The following is a 20,265-nucleotide window of genomic DNA, read 5'->3' on the forward strand; positions in this document are numbered from 1 at the left end:
GCGCGGGTAACCAGCGGGGTGGGGGTACTCGGGTAAAATGTAGGCTGCGAAACAACGGGACCATTATCTAATCTTCGCGGAGGAGACACGTGTCGGATCATCTCTCTGTCTGGGAACTAACCCGGGGGAAGTGGGGGAAGGGGTGTGTGCTTACAATCCCACTGCCTACACTGGGGGACATTGCAAACGCTCCCTCTCCCCACAACCTCGGTGGCCTGTGCGCTTTGTGTGTGATATTCCTCAACCTCGTCCAGATGTTCTTATCTAATCATCCGTTCTGAATGGAAGCTCTGTCCAAGTCAACCCCGCGTTCTGTTCTAACACAAACGTAAGGAACATCAATCATTACTAATGTTTCTATTGCTACGTTTACAAGGCTCGCGTTGTCCTTCAAATGGGCCAGCGGCAGATAGACGGAGACCAAACTTTTCACTTCATACCCCTGGACACCCATTTGCTTTTCTTTCCTCCCGGGTCAAGTTTTTACCCCTCTGTTAATCTGTTATGACAAAGAGAGAAAAAATAGGCGCGATGTAAATCTTCCTCAACATTGTTCTAACAAAATACACAAATTGGTGAAGGAACTCAACGAGTCAGGCAGCATCTGGGGAGGAACATGGAGAGACAGCGTTGACCCGTTGAGTTCATCAATTACTTTGTGCTTTGCTCAAAATGTCACCATCTGCAGCCTCTGGTGTCTCCGAGTTGTTCTAACAAGTGGCTTTAGTTAAGTTGTCACACGCGTTTACGCAGCTGCCCGACCTGCTGAGTTACTCCAGCACTTTGTGAATAAATACTTAAATGCTGAATTTGACCCATTCTGAGGTTGCTCGCACCCCCAGTTCGCTTTTGGGCTGGGGATAATTGTTTCAATTGTTCCAATTTGGATGAGATAAAAATTTAATCCTTGCGTACTAAACCCAGTGGGCGAAATCTGGCCGATTAACGAGACGCACTTCCTCAGTAAACGGTTTCATCTGCAAATCTATTTTCGCTGTTTTGAGGTTTGTAAACAACGCGGCGTATGAAACCCAACTCTCATCTGCTGGCGAAAATGAACAGCAAGGCCTTTCACTCCTCGTGTTTCATTCTATCCCTAGAAACCAGCCGAACCCTTCTTTTGTGCATGGAATGTACTTTGTCTTCATTTACATGCCAGACTGTGCCCCTTGAGTTTTATGTTAATCTATGATCTGTTTTGATTATTTTTTTTTGCCTTCAGTGAAGCCGGGTCGGCCTTCCATTCATTATACGGAACAGACGGTGGCCCCGGAGCGCGCAAAAAGATGAACACCATCGTTTTCAATAAATTTACCAACCAGGTTCTTTTCGAAGAAAAGGCAAATGAGGTGGAGAGGAATAGCAGAACGTACATCGAGGTGATGGAGGAGCAGCACCGGGAGCTAATGATGCCGGACAGTCCGTCCAGCAGAAGCCAACGGGGTCTGCGGCACAGGAGGTCAGGGTACGACCATCTTTACAATATAAGATCTGTATTAAATGACTACATTTGACGGGCTGCAGAAATGTTAGAGGAAGGGGACATAGACTGAGCGGAACTGAACGACACTCTTGCACTTGTAAATAGGCTTTGGATAAACCGACATTGACGTATAGTGTAAGAAAATAACTGCAGATGCTGATACAAATCGAAGGTATTTATTCACAAAATGCTGGAGTAACTCAGCAGGTCAGGCAGCATCTCAGGAGAGAAGGAATGGGCGACGTTTCGGGTCGAGACACTTCTTCAGACTGAAGAAGGGTCTCGTTCCGAAACGTCGCCCATTCCTTCTCTCCTTAGTTGCTGCCTGACCTGCTGAGTTACTCCAGCATTTTTTGAATAAATACCGACATTGACGGAGAGGTGTTCGTGTTTCTGTGTGTATCTCGGCATTGTGCAAATGCACCCCCTTCCCCAAACTAAGAAGTAATGCATTCCCCGTGTTGAGAAACTAGAACAAAATGTGCACACTATTTTGTTATACTTCGGTAAACCTAAACACATTTTAAACATTTTTTTTTCAAATTTACTGCTTCAGCATATTTCACAACTGTGTGAAACTATCTGATTGGAAAATGATTGCGAGATTCTGAACAGACCAGAGGTGAAATTGCAATTTAAGAATGTGAACTATTAGAAATAGTTATATGCTAAATAACTAAACGTATATAGTCAACCACGTTGTACATTTCATTTAAAAGTTCACCGAACTGGACGCGTAAAATAGTGCTCATGCCTCATTGCATAAATAAGGCAAAGAAGTGAAATAAAATGGAAGAGTTCAAACAACATTGACATTTGAAGTGCTCGAATTTATGTAGTTTTTCCACAGTGGTCGACCACAAACGTAAACATCTTTCCCTACGTGGTATTGTAAAATCTTTAAACAATTTAAGTACGATGAAATATTATATAAACATACACAAGCTTGCAAATAAATGTTATCTGGTATTCTTTTTGTTATGTCTGTGTAATATGTTTTCAGTTCAAACGAAAATACATATCAAATCAAAATTACCTGTTTTTTAAAATTAAAGGACTGTCATTATGGACAGGGAGAATTTGAATATTATTTTGGTTTTATGGTACAAATCATCCTCTTAACGTTAATGTCAAAAGCATGTTGAAATCCACTACTAGAGTTACCCGCAATACTTGTGCAATATTAGAATATACAGATATTTGATGACAGTGGTGTGTGGATCGCATATGTTGCAGTGCGCAAGTTTAGTAACGGCGCGACAGTCTGGCTATGTTCAAAGGGACATGTTTCGTCAGAGGAACCATCAGAGCCAGGATCAGCAGCAACTGGATATGAGGCCCAACGATTCGCAGCGACATCTACAGGTCTCGTCTCGAATACAGTCACATTTCCCCAGCAGCGGAGGACTCTTCACACTGCACAAATCTCCTTACTGATCTCATACACATATATCCATATAAATGCACCACACGTCATGAAATGTCCCGCATCCACGTCCCAATTGTACTGACCTAGAGGTGGTGTTTACCTCTCATTCAACTACACACGGAAATGTCTGTCTGTGACCATGTCGGTGCCTTTATCAAAACACAAATTATATTTCACATGTTTATTTAAGTTTTTTTCAGCTTTGTTTATTATTGTCGCGTGTACTAAAACTACAGGGACTTTAACATAAGTTGGAATTGTGAAATGCATCGTACATACAACACAATTTTCCAAAACAAGTGTGTAGGGAGGAACAGCAGATGCTGGTTTACACCGAAGATAGATACAAAATGCTGGAGTAACTCAGTGGGCCAGGCAGCATCTCTGGAGAAAAGGAATAGGTGATTTCTTACTATTGAGGGCGTGCAGCGTAGATTTACTAGGTTAATTCACGGAATGGCGGGACTATCATATGTTGAAAGACTGGAGCGACTAGGCTTGTATACACTGGAATTTAGAAGGATGCGAGGAGATCTTATCGAAACGTATAAGATTATTAAGGGGTTGGACACGTTAGAGGCAGGAAACATGTTCCCAATGTTGGGGAGTCCAGAACAAGGGGCCACAGTTTAAGAATAAGGTGTAGGCCATTTAGAATTGAGCTGAGGAAAAACTTTTTCAGTCAGAGAGTTGTGAATCTGTGGAATTCTCTGCCTCAGAAGGCAGTGGAGGCCAATTCTCTGAATGCATTCAAGAGAGAGCTGGATAGAGCTCTTAAAGATAGCGGAGTCAGGGGGTATGGGGAGAAGGCAGGAACGGGGTACTGATTGAGAATGATCAGCTATGATCACATTGAATGGCGGTGCTGGCTCGATGGGCCGAATGGCCTACTTCTGCACCTATTGTCTATTGTCTATTGTGATGTTTCTGGTTGAGACCCTTCTTTCTTTAAACACAATGACAGAAGCCGAGTTATGCCCAGGGCCATCTTCGTGCTGCACCGTCCAAAAGACAGGGACAGTCCAATTTACACAGAGCCTCATCATTCCATGAGAAACCTCACAAACACTTCGGCTCCAACGAATATACTTGGATTATTCTATTGTCATAGATTGTAACAAGTACCATAAACCCACGACGTGTAGAGGTACTAATACTGATTTAAGTGACCCTCCAAGCAAACGTTAAAGAATCTCCGCTGAATGTTTCTCTTCCTGCTGAGTAATTACAACATTTTCATTTTGTTTTAGTTCCACAGCTTCTACCGTTCTCTTTATTTTCATTAAACATCGATGCGCATTTTTGGTTCATCCAATCCAATTTTTTTTTATCCGTACGGAATCAATAGAAAAAAAGCAAGCTTCCTGAGGATAAAATGGACACAAAGTGCTGGAGTTACGGCGGATCGGGCAGCATCTCTGGAGAACATGGATAGGTGAAGTTTCGGGTCGGGACCCTTCCTCAGACTTCTCAAGTCAAGTCAAGTCAAGTCAAGTCAAGTTTATTTGTCACATACACATACAAGATGTGCAGTGAAATGAAAGGTCACCCACAGTCCAGCAATAGAGCAAAAAAAGATAAACAATTTCACACACAATCACAACCAACACAAAGCAAAAAAAAGAAACATCCATCACAGTGAGTCTCCTCCAGTCACCTCCTCACTGTGATGGAAGGCCAGAATGTCTGACCCTTTAAGTCACTCCAGCACTTTGTGTCTTTTTTGTAAACCAGCATCTGTAATTCCTTGTTTCTACGTAACGATAAATGGGTTCGATTTAAGTCTATTTTCTAATTTAAAGCGAGAATGTATTGCTGTGGTGATTTGGATTTTTCCGACGGGCGCCTTCATCGGGGGAATTGGCTCAAGTTTCATTAAAGAAGAAAGTTCTGTTAACATTTTCTTGAAATAATGTGCGATTTAAACGTATGTGGATGGCTGGCTTTCAATTAGCTATTTCTGACGTTTGATCCAGCACCTTACTTTGACACATAATGATTAATAGAAAAGCAAACAAGAAACTGCAAATGTTGGAAATCTGGAACAAATCAGAAAACGCTGGAAATACTCAGCAGGACAGACACCTGGGAATTCTAAATACAGTTTCACGTGGAAGTGACCCGATTAAAGCTGATCGACTTGAAACATTAACTGTTTCTCCAACTTTCCCCATCCCCCCCACCCAACACACACACACACACACACACACACACACACAATCTCTCTCACACACACGCACACCTCACGGATGTACGGTGTCATCTGACGAATGTCTCCAGGAGGTAATATTATAAAGTTTATTTCAGTTTAGTTCAGTTTAGTTTATTGTCACGTGTACCGAGGTACAGTGAAAAGCTTTTTGTTGCGTGCTAACCAGTCAGCAGAAAGACAATACATGATTACAATCGATCCATTTACAGTGTATAGATACGATAAGAGAATAACGTTCAGGTACATGACAAGGGAATAACGTTTAGGAAGGAATAACGTTAGAACATGTGCAGGAAGGAACTGGCGGGTGTTGGTTTACACCGAAGATAAACAAAATGCTGGTGTGACTCAGCGGATCAGGGAGCATCTCTGGAGAACCGAAATAGGTGACGTTTCGGGTCAAGGCCCTTCAGACTGATGACATTGACCCGCTGAGTTACTCCAGCATTTTGTGTCTAGGTTCTATTATCACAATTGATGTTCTTTTCATTTATGTGATGAGTAATATCTGAATATTGTGGGGTCTTGTACGATGCACAGTCTAGGCGTGCAATGCACACACACGGTGGATTGCAACGTGTGTTGCTAATTTGCCGAGCATGTTCTATTCAATGTACACGAATGATGCGCGGGACATAGTGCGGGAGATGCGCTTTGTATGAGCCTTTATCTTGGTGCAGCATTTAAAGTGTTTCCGTTTTCAGTGGTTTGGTTTGGTTGCCTTCAGCAGGGTTCTGCTTTTGGCTGTTTAGTGGTGACTGACGATTTCTCATTTGTTATTCTGCGTTGCTTGCAGCTCTCGGCAGGGCGGTGGAAAAGTCAGGCACAAACGACAAGCTCTTCAGGATATGGCTCGACCCTTGAAACAATGGCTCTATAAACACCGAGACAACCCCTACCCGACCAAAACGGAAAAAATTCTGTTGGCCCTTGGATCGCAGATGACCCTGGTACAAGTAAGGCCCTTTCTTTCTCTCTCAACTACAGATTCTCACTGACATTTCTGCCCTTAATTTCGCCCAGAATCACCCATTCAAGAGTATTCAATTATCATATGTACTGACAACGGAACAATTAAAATCTTACTTGCAGCAGCTTAATGTACCTGTGCACGCAATACGCACAGATAATGCACAATAAACAAAAAATATAAGATAATAACAACCGAAATCACGCGACTGCAGAAGAAAAGGTTGTCACCTTTATCACACTTGATGGAAGTCTGAGTTTATCATGTGTTTGCCCAATGTCAATAGCTCGTATCCTCGCCTGCCCCCACTTCGCCCCAAAGATATACTGCAGGTTAAATAAAGGATTAGAGTTAAATAGTGACACTTCTGGGAGATATACGCTGAAAGTGGAGGATTGTTGGACGGCGATTGCAGCTCCAAGACTACATGACCATAATGCATGGGCAGTTCGGATGTTAACCACCCCAGCCAACTCTCCCACAATTTTTAAGTGCGAATCCGTGTCTTGGATAAATCATTCAATTTTCATTATTTTAGGCAAGGAAACTAGACATTCATTTTGAATCTCAATGTAAACTCTTAGTGTAGAGACGTCGGTTTGTTGGACATACTTTCCCACCAGAAGTTGGAATACTCCGACTAGTGTTCATAACTGTGTAAGAAGGAACTGCAGATGCTGGTTTACACCGAAGATAGACACAAAATGCTAGAGTAACTCAGCTGGACAGGCAGCATCTTTGAAGACGAGACGCTTAATCAGACTGATGAACCCACTCCACCCGATTCCTTTTCTCCAGAGATGCTGCCTGACCCGCTGAGTTCGTTCAGTTCAGTGCAGTTAGTTTATTGTCACGTGTACCGAGGTACAGGGAAAATATTTTGTTGACTCCAGCATTTTGTGTCTACTTTTGGTGTTCATAATATATGATCCCATCTAACCAAACCAAACTATTTCCAGAATGTAGGTGGTTAGGAAGTAATTGTTTGATCTCCAGCGACATTTTCACTCATAAAGTTTAAATGAAAAACGATTGTTCAATGCAGACACAAGCGAAATCCCGGCAGGACCTTTATCTTGCAGCTTCACAGTTAGAATTCAACTTAATAGAATATAAATTAATCCTGATCTACTTTATTCGAACAATTCCTTATGCTGACTACAACCTCTGAGAGCTTCCTCTAATGTAATAAGTTCTGGTCAGTTTATATTTCTGCTGTTTTTGTTCGCTTATTTATAGGAAACCATGAGTATTGATATAGTTCCAAAATATGAATAGAAAGAGGGGAGAGAAGCAGACAGAAAATAATTCGCGAACCACTATATGCTTTGAATTAAACCATGTTTAGGGATTTGCTTAAAGTCTTGTTATTTCCATCCCCCGTAATCTGACTATCATTACTATTGAATGTGATTTTGTTAAACTCTGTACGGATAATGCGATTATTCCGCGTTTCAATTTACTATGATTAGACTTATTTTAGTACATAATATCGTTCTGAAACGACCCCTTTGTTACTGTACATTTGTCGTGAGGATTACAGCTGAGAATGTACTCGTTAAGATAATAAATACTTGCAACATGCTCTCTCCAACTGCAATTCAGGTGCTGAATAATACCAGCTACAGCGTTGAACAAACTATATATTGTTGTGCAGAAACTTGACTCTAAGACGACAGATCTTTTTCGTTACCTTTGTGGAGTGATTTCATCCAGTCCATAGAAAAGTTTTATCGTGTAACTGATGTCTATCTGAATATGACCATTAAGCAATTATATTTCCGGTTGTACAAATATAAGAACAAATTAACTCATCAACGCTGAGCTGGCGTAGGCCATTCGGCCTCTCCGTCAAGATCACGCAGACCCTTGACTTCAACGCTATTTCCTGCACCAATTCCATTGCCTTGGTCCGCTAATACCACCCCCCCTCTCCCCAAATGGATTTATAAAGGATATTACACCGGTAAACTATGCTGTGTACGTTTTCCAAATATCTGTGACATTGCACCATTTCATGATAAACATTATCTACTTTTAATAAAAGCGCGTGCTTAAAACAATTGCCTTGGTTGCATTAGTTTAGGTCGGATTTGTTTCATTTGCATCGACAAAGGTGGGAACCAGGGTCCTTTAAGTGTTCAGAAGTTTGAATTCCATTCACACTCTTCCTCCCCTAACCTCCCTTCAACCAACGACTCTCGAATTCGTCAAATTAAAAGTTGTCAGCTTTCAAACCACACCTTGAGCAAGAACCACTGACAAATTGCTAGTCATTTTTGTCAAGTGTAGGAAGGAACTGCAGATGCTGGTTTAAACCGAAGATAGACATAGTTTGACTCAGCGGGACAGGCAGCATCTCTGGAGAGAAGGAATGGGTGACGTTTCAGTCTGAAGAAGGGTTTCGACCCGAAACGTCACTCATTCATTTTTGCTCTATCTTTTGGACATGGTTTGAAACTTGCTTTTTGATTGCAACGGCATCTTACTTAGTCACTCGGTTTCCTCGCATTGATTTGGAATATGGGACGACTGCTTGAACGTAGACACTTCCATCAGCAACAACTCGTTGATGGAAGATGCGGTTTTCCCTGGAGGGGTTTACACGCTATTCGAGATTAAGGCATCGTATAATATTCATATTGCAACAGCAACATTTTGTGTTAGTGAGTCACAAAGAACAAACCAAATCTTATTTTTGGTGGAAGAGATTCTGGACAGTTTTATTTCAGGAGTGAATCTGTTCCTCCATTGCTTAGTTGATTCCCCTGCTGAATAATCGAGTGAAATGTTTCCGTGCCTCAATGATAGATGGTCCCGCAGTTTGTAACTCTGCTCATTTTCGTCCCATTCTTGTAACTCGATACCCTGCACCAGCAGTTACCCACCCCATCCCATTTTACTTTAACGCCGCCGCCCAGCGTACCTGCCTCTGCAAACTTGGCGGAGAATTAGCGAGCAACTCATATTTCAATGTAGATAAATCATCATAAACCAGAATCAAGCGGGCTAGGAGGAATTCAAAGAGGGGCGATGGTTGTTATTCCAGTTTATTGACAATTTATTTATACAGCTCTAGGAAAGGCACGTGGCAATAAAACATGTAAAGTCAAAGTTCCTGTAAAGGCAAGGAATCAAAACAGACAAAGCGAAATACAGAACCCCGCTGTGGGTACCTGCATCCAGAAAAGTCCTGGATGAAATATAACGTTCAGCAATGAAATAATAACCTCGTAGCTGTCGCTGTAGATATTTCCACTAATGTAACCTTTAATGCAATTCTACACGCGTGTCAATCTTCATAATACGTTTTTGTTAAGCACTCGGGTCAAACAAAAATAAGGATATTTAAAGCACAATTGCCTTGAAATTGGTGGCTTTGAATAACACGACGCAGTGTTCCCACATTATCCCTTGTTTTTTCCCCCCAGTGTCACCTCAATACACATCCAAAGCCCGATGTACAGCGGCTCAGGAATCCGGCGAGAAGCACAAAGTATTCACACCGAACTAATGCCGAGTCTTCTTAGCCACCTGTGTTCACTTTGCTAAATGAGGGCTAATCATCTTTGTTTTACTGATCCCCACATAGCCAACCCAAGCATCCCAACCGAATTTTCCATTCTCCGTCTTTTGACAGCTGACAATTAAAACCAACCCCATTTAGGCACCTTCATGATTACATTTCTTTTAGCTAATTTTACATTTCTTGGTCCCACCCGTACAGGATATTACTTGCATGTTTTATTACTTGTAATAATTGTGAAGGCCCAGACCGGATTGAGTGGTGTAATTTCCACTTGGCCGTATTTTGTTTCGCCTTCTCTCAGGAAAAGATCATCCGCCACTGACTAAAATTAACAAGGCACCACCTGCCTTGTATTAATATTTTTTTTGGTTAAAATCACATAATTAACTATTAACTATATAAAATCAGATAATTAACTATTAACTATAGTTTTGGATGCCACATGGATTTGGCTCCATATCAATGCATTAAAAATTGTACAAGATACAATTTAATCAGACCTACAACTTACTAATACAGACATATATATTGCCCATATTTTGTTTTAACTCAATCCTAATGTAGTGCTGTTATTTTTACTATTTTTATTAATTCTTTGCCCATATTTTGTTTTAACTCAATCCTAATGTAGTGCTGTTATTTTTACTATTTTTATTAATTCTTTGTGTCAAGTTGCTGCCATGTCCTTAAACAAAACTTGCAGTATTTCTGACCATGTTTAATTACATCAAAGTTACCATTTTGTATTTGCATTTTACATTTCAAAAATTACAAATTTATTGTACCCTGACCAACAATTTTCAATAAAATTTTAGTTTCTTGTAACTTGTAAAGAATCTTGCTGTACTAAATTCACAACAGTTACAGCAAAGTCCCAGATTTGCTTCATTTTTTGAGCTCAGAACTTCTTCCAATTGGCAAGACAGTGCATATTATTGGCTAGATGAACTTACTTGATCCCCCCCGTGACCACAATCAGCATGAAGCTGTCCCTGCCACGTTCTACTGTACGATTTGCGTGGAGCTCAAAGCAAATTCTGGGTGCAACAAGCAGCCAAAGATTAAAGCCTCAGAGCACCAACATACAGTATGGTGCCATGAAATATTATCTGTTTCACTACACTCAGTTATTTTAACCATTTCATTGTGGATCAAAGGCAATAAATAAAGTGCACTTGAAATAAAGTGCATAGTTGAGAGGTGAAACACCCTTGTCAAAAAAGTTGTTGAAATGGATTCTGAAACCATGGTATCACTTTGGACCATTGCTGCAGCATAATGGTTAATGTTGTTTTGTTCTCTATGATCAGCTTCAGATGGGAAACTTATGTTTTAAGGAAGCTGAAGGCAAAAAATTGCATTTCACTTTCTTAAAAACCGAGAAGAAAAAAAATGGGCTTGTAGATGGCAATTTATTTAACGGAAATTTTTGGAAAAGTTTGCCAAATAGCCATTTGCTTTTAAAAACTATGCTTTTTCTAATAGGTTTCCAACTGGTTTGCAAATGCTAGGCGTCGCCTGAAGAATACTGTTAGACAACCAGATTTGAGCTGGGCCTTACGAATAAAGTTATACAACAAGTACGTACAGGGCAATGCAGAACGACTCAGCATTAGCAGTGACGACACATGTTCGGAAGGTATGGGAAATGAACAAAGTCCTTTGAGTTCTATATTCTTTTGCAACATGTCTTATTATTATTTGGCACTGCCTTATTACAGAATGTTCTGTTATTTATGGATACAGGAGTCAATCTTCTGTTCAACAAGAGCTGTGTTCTCTGAAGGGAACGTCAAATAAAATACGAGGCCAAAGTGCTACATGTCTTGATGTGCATTTAAACTCAAGTGAATTTTTAAATGTGTCTGGGGCATTTTTGGCTGCTGATCTATAGGTTCCTTTATTTGGGACGTATGTAATTAAAAGTCACACATTGTTAAGATTGAATATATGCTTAAGCCAGAGTATTATAATTAAAAGTCTTTAAGATACATCCTTTGAGGGAGCAGTTGCAAAAACAAAATAAATTGTAAAGCTTCAAATCGAACAGAAATTTGTTTTTCACTAAACATTCCCTGAAATTTAGTGAGAAAGTGGGTGAGAACATGCCATTAACTGAGGCTAATAAAAAGGCAAGCAAACCTATGATTACAACTCAGACTTAAGAAACTTCTTTTTTGATTTTGTTTTTGCTTAAGGTCAATCAAAAGAAAACTGATTTTTTTGTGAGAACACAAGGAAAATGAAAATTCATTTCATTATGTGTCGTAAGGATGATGAATTAATTGTTTATATGAATGATAACAGTTGACGGATAAAACATGAAAGATTGGTGCCTGCTTGCAGTTCCATAATTACAATTTCCGTTGCGATCCTCGACTGCTTTTGTGCAGTAATTGAAATCCTGGAAGCAAACTTGTCCTGATATTTCTTAGCAACTATATCTAGGTCTTTCTCATCTTGAAACATCTATGATGATGGCACGTTGGGAATGCAGTTACCTGTTCACAATCGAGTGCAGAACTTTTATTATGCTCTCCTGTGCACTAGCATGATTAAACAGGTAGGATTATATCATGTCCTGTTCATTAGGATTATATCCATTAGTCGGATCATATCCATATCCTTTTTCAGTTGTAAGATTAATCTTTTCCTCCTTCCCTTGGTTATCTTTCCCAAATTGAGCAATATTTCCCCTCTTGTAGAGATTCAGGCCAGGTGTGAATCAGCAGAGCACTTTACAGGCCGGTATTTGAGATGTTTTCATGAGTGGGAGAGTCAAGAACAAAGGGACAATTTGAGGTGAAGAAGTGAAGATTGCAAAATAATGGGGCCGTTGTTTAAACGTGTGCAGAGAGGGCACGTCTCAGAAGGTAGTGACTTTCTGGAACTCTCTGCCCTTGAAGGCAGATAATTCAATATATTTAAGGTGTAGATAGATAAATATTTGAACGATTGAAGAATTGATGGTTATAGGGGATCTGGCGCAGATGAGGAGGCGAAGCCAGCATTGATGAGCTGTGATCATATTGACTGGTGTGCCAGACTTGTGGGGTCTGGTGGCCTACTCCTGCTCCTACATCTTTGCACATCTTTGCATTTCACATGTTCTCACTCATGTGAAATAAAGATAGCAAATTCATACTTTCACAAATGTAAACACATTTTTCCAAGGCCCTCACCAAACAGGTGGCTGCCAACAAATGTGATGCTGTGCACTTTCGTCTGGTGATGCTGCCTTTTTCAAAGTGGTTAATTGACCATTGGATCGATAAACCAATGAAAACTGTGACAGGACTGGTTGATATATGATGTGTTACCATCAATCCTTAAATGAAAGATAATAACAACGGTAATCATAACAAAAAAAATCCTGCCGCTGGCTTTGGATCGTGAAATCAATAGATCGATGAGGTGGCCTACTTGATGCCAGGAGGGATGGCCAGGCTGTTAGTCAGTGTTGTTGATTGGAACAGGAGAATAAGAGTTGGCAGAAACACAGAACTGCTGCAGCTGCTTTTCAATGTTCTACAATAAGTCTGTGCAGAACTTCAGCGGTGAACCTCAACTCATCACCATCGTCAAGGCGTAAGCAGGAATTTAAGTCAGACAACTTTTGGGGTGTACTTTTGGGGTATAGCTACGATTATTTCTGGAGCCCCATGCTTCTGCTATTCTTAACCTCTCCCCACTGTTACTCTCAGTTGAATTACATGGAGAAGTTCAAATGCAGCACTGCCTTATACTAGTTCAAATGAAACTTACCCCATACACAAGTAAATTAATTATTTTCTGCTTCAGTGATCACTGCCAATGTCATGATTTACTTGCTCTAGTAACAGTCCCTTATGCTAAATATATACAAAATAGAATTAAAGCACAACATTTGTAATTAAGAGCCTTCATCAAGACAAAGAGGTGTAAAGTGAGTCTAGTGATATCGATTGGAATTCAGTGCAGATGTATCCATGAATATGTTGAACTATAAATACAAAATATACAAAATAAAATTAATGCACTTCTATGACTGGAAATTTGAAAAAGTAATTTCTGCTGGTGAAAGTGCTTCCTTGCGGTAACAAAATATCAATGAATGTTTTTTCAACTTCACCAACATGTGTGTGTTACATTTTTTTCTTGGCTGCAACATAATGATAATATTATATGTGCATAATTAATAAAGGTGGCCTAACAAAAACTGAAGAAGGGTCTCGACCCGAAACGTCACCCATTCCGTCTCTCCTGAGATGCTGACTGACCTGCTGAGTTACTCCAGCATTTTGTGAAATAAATACTTTCAATTTTAGACTTGTGCGCAGGGGTCAGATTGCATATCTAACGATGTTGAAAGGGAAAATTCCACACAACATGGATTTTAGTTTAGAAAGAAAGTATTCTGGGTTAAGCCTGTGGCTGGAGGTGAACTTTGCATATCAGGTAAAAGTGGGATCCAGCATAGTAACGGTCCATTTTGAAACCAACAGCATGGGAAGAAAAAGGAAAGAGTTTATGCTGGAGAGTTTAAAGATACACAGTCGAAATAATCTTGCAGGTAATAATCCCCTGATTTGTGCATCAGTTATGGAAGTTGCCTGTTATCAGGCAATTGAACCATCTTACCAATAACTAGAGAGTGGTCTTGAGCTATTATGTACCTCATTGGAGACTCTCGAACTATCAGATTAAGAACAAGAAAAAGGTATAGCATTAGCCACTGAGATTATGTAGGGTTTAGGTCTAGCAACTCTATACTTATATGAAGCATTCACAATAAAATAGATGGTCTTTTACACTGAAATAAACGGCTTTGATCCAATAAATAGATCTAATAAAAGTGATGTGATTGAGACTGACTGGGAATTAATATTTAACCAAAGATGACTTTCAGACAATGAATGCAATAGGAAAAAGTAGGGAAGGAAATATCCTGGACAATAAAGGACTGATTAACACAACCAAATGAAGTTCTCTATATTGTTTGGGAGAAGCTCAGAAATCGCTGGTGGAGTGGTTTTTAGTCCTCTTCATGGTGATGATAGTGTTAAAGGACATGGATCTTCTAATAGGTTAGGAAAAGTTTATATAAAACATATATAAAATGGGTTTATATAAAACAAGATTATATATATCATTTAAGATAGTTACACAAATAGATGTGCCAATTAACAAGCTATTTTACAATTAATATTGTATTGTGAGACCGGATCAATTAATAGGAGCCTCTGCAGAAGTGTAATATGATAGAATTTTATAGTTCGTTTGAAGGTGATTTCATCACGCCAAAAAACAGTTTTTTAAATCTGAGCAAAGCAAACTCAGTAGGTATGAGAAATGTCCATGGTGGATTGGGAAACAAGGTCTAGAAAATTATAGGAATAGGCTTAGAAGGTTCCCAAAAAAGCAGTATGCCAAAGGACTTAGAGCATGAGTGTAAACTAGCAAGAGACATAAAAAAGGATTTTAGAAGCTTTTACAGATATTTAAAAACTTGAGATTTGCCAAAATAAGCATATGTCCCCAAGAGGCAGAGACAGTAGAAATTACAATAAAGAAATTGTAGACGTTGAACACTTTGTATTTGTATATCTGAACAAGGTACAGATAATGTTTGGGAACAGTGGGAAACCAAGTGTCTAGTGAGAGAGAGAAATGTTAAGAAATTAATATTAATAATTTGGTATGACTAATTAACTACTCATTTAGATTTGGTGGCTAATTCAGGATTACTAATCCAGGACATAGAAACAGAGATAATGGATGCATTTTGAACTTCCAGAAGTTCCTAAACTTTTGAAATAGTCCCCAGGGCTGGAAGTGAGCAAAAGTAACCTCAAAGGGAGAGAACAGGAAACTACAAACCAGTTTGCCTCAAATTTGTGGTAGCGTTGTGGTAGGTAGAACACGTTATTTGGAAATGTTGTAACAGGCATTAGGTGATTGGGCAGAAGGATCATACATGTAAGAAATAGGGGTATCATATTTGACAAAGCAGTTAGAGGGGTTTGAAGTTGTAACACTAAGGATAGATGAGTGAAGCCACTGCATGTGGTGCATTTTTATTTTCAGAAGTATTCAGTAAGTTGCCAATCTGGAAGTTCCGACACAAATTTAGGGCTCATAGATTGGAGAAATATATTAGCATGAGTTGAGTATTTAGTAACAACCAAAGAACAGAGAGCAGAGGTCAATACGTCATTTTGGGGATGGAGGGCAGTGGCTGGGGGGAGGGTAGGTAATGCAGAGTCTTGTACTTTATCCTAAACTATTCAGTTTATCAGTGAATTAAATGAGGGCCTGAGTGCTTTCACACTTTCTGAAGACACAAAAGTAATTGGGAAAGTGGGCCAGGGAGAAGGATGTAAATTCTGTCCCATCCTTCCCTACTCTAACTTTGAAACATAACATTCCATTCCTTCATCGTTGTTGGGTCTGAATAAAAGAACTCCCCTCCGAACATCAGTTGACAGGATATTTATGGATGAGTAACAAATGCTAGGATTACCAGCAACACAAAACCCGACACATGAATAAGAAATAAAGTTTTAGACTTTAGAGATACAACGCGGAAACAGGCCCTTCAGCCCACTGAGTCCATGCCGACCAGCGCCCAATCCCATACACTAACACTATCCTACACACTAGGGACAATTTACAATTTTTACCAAAGCCAATTAACGTGCAAACCTGCACGTCATTGGAATGTGGAACCAGAGCACCCAGGGAAATCCCACATGAAAACATACAAACTCCATACATACAGCATTCGTAGTCAGGATTGAACCGGGGTCTCTGGCACTGTAAGGCAGCAATTCTACCGCTGAGCCACTGTTTCCCCCATCCTTTCAGACAGTCCATTCTAATCAGATAATTTTGATACATAAACAAATTTCTCTTCCTCTCTTCCCAAATGCATTGTATTTTTGTGCCCGCTGAATACCCATCCTCTGACAGTCAAACTAATTTATTTTCAAGTGTCATGAATGTTTAATTGTCATAAGCACTTGCAACAGAACAATTCTATTCTTACATGCTACAGCTTTTCCAGACACATCATTGCAGCAATACAGCAGTACTTTATTACGGCTATTCTTGAGGTGAACCCTTTCACTGATTCCTTCCTTCACCTTAATTGCTTTGCGGAGAACAACCTTCACTTCTCTAATCGAATTTTCTCATCCATCCTCTCTAATAAATCTCCTCTGGGCCCTGTTTAAAGTGTGGTGCCCAAACAGGACACAACACTCATGCAAGGTTTAAATCTGTAATATATAGTGGTAAATAGCAACGTACTTGATTTTGTATTCACTGCCAATGTTTATAAAGCCAAGAATCGTACAATAAAATGTATTTATTTATTTCATGAACCTAAGAACAGATTATTTAATTATTTTTTTCATATATGCTCTCTCTTATAAATCGTAGATGCAGAACATCCACCAAGGAACCCTGCAGTCGGTGAATTCCACAAACCCCTTCAGGCTGTGATTAAAAAGGAAAGTCCCATTCTGAAGGCAGTTGGCAGGGCAGGCACAATAATCAATGAAGATTATGTGTCCCCACCAAAGTATAAGAGCAGCTTGTTACATCGTTACCTAAATGACTCGTTAAGGCATGTCATGGCATCAAACGCAGCTCTGAAAGCTGCCGACAGGAAAAGAAACCATTCCGGCTCCTTCAGCTCCAATGAATATGAAGAAGAATTAGCATCACCATCATCATCTGAAGCAGACGGGAACTTTGTGTATCGTACTGGTAAGGGTTTTTTTTTTTTTTTTAAACATTAAAAAAATGATTTAATGCTGGCACAACTACATTTGTTACTCATTTCATGCCATGAGATGGTGACAATGGACCTTCCTGGATTGTGCACTTTAACGTAACATAGCAGTTTTACATAAGTTGATCACTTGCCTGACCTCTGCTGAGGATAGTCATTAGTCAAACAAGTGTTGTGGGAGCTGAGTCATATGCCGACCAAACTGAGAAAAACTGTTAAGTTTTCTTCAGTAAATTATATTAGGCAGCATTCGGAGTTTTAAAACAACTCAATAGCTTCCAATTACTTCGCCCAACAAGTTTTTTTTTCAGATTTCCTTAAACTAATCTTCATGCTCATAATCCTTGAAAGCTAGGGCAATGTTTCCTAGCCAACAATTTAGAAAGTCATTTTTTTATACAATTATCTTTATGGAGGAGTTTAGCAATGAGACATTAAAAATCAACCCAGTGACTAGCTTCACAGTAGCCTAAAGATCAGAGTTTTAATTAATGGAACATGCTATTGTAGAGGCTCCCCAACTGTTTTTCTAAAGTGGACACCTGGATACCTTATGTTGTCTACCTGGGTTTATACATGCACAATGGCAACTAAGAACAAGGACTATTTGCACCCATAAAATGTTGCCGAGAGAGGATTTAAACCTGGAGAAAAGTAGGGGTTGGAGGAAGTCATGTTAGAGAGAATAATGTATTCCTCATAATAAGCATGTTTATGTTTAACTCCTCCACAGTAGCATGCAAAAATGCAATCAAACACTCATGAGCCCAAGGAAGAATACAATCATAGCATGACTGAGAGGCCTACTGTGATCCCATAACATTGTGTGTACTTCTGTAGTGCTCTCATTGACTTGCTAAACTGGCACAGATAATTTTCTTTTGAAGAATTGTGTCACTTTGGCCATTTGTCAGTTCTGCTGTTATGATTGTGAACAAAAAAAATCATGTTGCATTCACTCTCTTAGCTGGGTAGAAAGCCATGAAAATATAGTTATTCTCCAGGATCATGATACTTGTACTAACGTAGCCCGGGCAGTCATCTGTAGTATTTGTTTTGAAAGTAAGAATATTCTTGACATTCTTAGTAAGGAGCCAAAGTTAAGGTCTGATATTTTTTCATTGAGTTTTCTAGTCAATGTTTAATTAGTCTGGAGTAAAAATGTATTCAAGTAGTCAAAAATGATAGACTAGAAAACTGTGGAGGAAGTACTTGAAGCAGGAAGTTTCTGCCCACAGGAAATGTATGAGTTCCCTTTAAACAGAACTGGAGTATTAGGCACATAAAAGTTTTAATTCATGAACCCAGCCAGACATTATTTATGTTTCCAGGGTACTTATGCAATTTTTTCAAATACTTGCATTCATCATAACTGTGGAATATTGAGGCAAATTACAGCTTAACACTTCCTTAAAATAACATCAAAATATGTTTATAGCTAAATTAATACAGTAGCTGGAAAATTATTCATTTCTGGTTAAAGTACACGAGTGGTTGAAACCTCCATAAAAAGTCAGCACAGTACTGCTGCAACTGTTGACTGTGAGCAGGTTTGATTTATAAGACTGACTGTAATGAGTGCCTTTAAATAGGGCTGTAAATACATTTTTTTTAAATTACCATTCATCAAACCTCTGTACAAGAAACCTTCATTGTACACTTAAGCAATTAAATACTCAATGCAAGGCTTTTAGCAAGCACAGAAAACTATAATAAATTATATTTAACTGATGTATAATTTTGACAGAAACAAATATTTGAACATATGCCATGACATAAATTACACCACAAACACAGTATCCAACAGAGTAGACAACAGAGGTTTCAATTTTTCTCCCATTTTGATGATGAATGAAATAACATTTCCTAAATGAATTCTGATTGTAAAATATATTGGATATTCATTGAATTGATAATCAAACATTGTGGCTGGTTATTCTTGCAAAATGTGTTACTTATTTTATAATACTACTTTCTGGCTCATATTTATATCTCAGCCACGTTACTGGTTTGAGAACTTTCTGTAAGATAAATGTATTTCAAAGACTGGGATTTCTTGTCATTGGGCAGCACAAAAGAACAGATTGGAGCTTGATAGCACCAGAGAGCCGGCTACAATCCTGATCTCGGGTGCTGCCCATGTGGAGTATGCATGAAGTTCCACTAGGTGCTTGAGTTACCTCCTTCATCCCAAAGACAAGCAGGTTGGTAGGTTAATTGGCAACTGCAAATTGCCTCTAATGCGTAGGCGAATGGTGGAATTTGAGGGGAGTTGATGAAGATGTGCGGAAAATGAAAAGTGGGATTAATTTAAGAATAGACTAAATAGGTAGCTAATGGTTGGCACAGACTCAATGTGACAACAAGCCTGTTTCCATGCTGTATCTTTCTATGAGTCTATCAGGTAGCTATATTTCAAAATATTTAATTGGCTGTTGAATGCTTGGGGATATCCTGAAGAGGTATTTTTTAACTCTTAAGAGTATTTTATTGCATATTTAAATACCGAACAATTTCAATGGAGGAAATTTGAACTATTTTAAAATCAGTACAATGATGTAAAAGAAAGGCACAACATGCTGGAGTAACTGAGTGGGTCAGGAAGCATCTCTAGAGAACATGGATAAGTTACGTTTCGGGTCATAACCATTCTTCCTGACCTGAAACTTCACTTATCCATGTTTTCCAGATATGCTGCCTGGCCTGCTCAGTTACTCCAGCATTCTGTGTCTTCCTTTGGTATAAACCAACATCTGTCATTCCTTGTTATTACAAAATGATGTAAGTTAAATTCACTGGTCTTCTGGACGACAGTGCTCAAAGGGATTAGGAGTTGGAGAGAGGACTATAATACTCTCCCCACCA

General features: G+C 39.3%; 1 protein-coding gene across 1 annotated transcript in view; it reads left to right on the top strand.

The window, feature by feature from the left end:
• The first annotated feature begins 281 nt into the window (after window positions 1-281).
• mkxa (mohawk homeobox a) overlaps window positions 282-20,265 on the top strand; it is a 35,611-nt gene continuing 15,627 nt past the window's right edge. Inside the window, exons 1-5 of the mRNA XM_078427535.1 lie at window positions 282-328; window positions 1,223-1,465; window positions 5,921-6,080; window positions 11,109-11,262; window positions 17,046-17,375. Coding sequence (XP_078283661.1) covers window positions 282-328; window positions 1,223-1,465; window positions 5,921-6,080; window positions 11,109-11,262; window positions 17,046-17,375 — 934 coding nt within the window. The remainder of the gene's footprint in view (window positions 329-1,222; window positions 1,466-5,920; window positions 6,081-11,108; window positions 11,263-17,045; window positions 17,376-20,265) is intronic.

Source organism: Rhinoraja longicauda, chromosome 2 (genome assembly GCF_053455715.1).
Source record: "Rhinoraja longicauda isolate Sanriku21f chromosome 2, sRhiLon1.1, whole genome shotgun sequence".
Classification (NCBI taxonomy): Eukaryota; Metazoa; Chordata; class Chondrichthyes; order Rajiformes; family Arhynchobatidae; genus Rhinoraja; species Rhinoraja longicauda.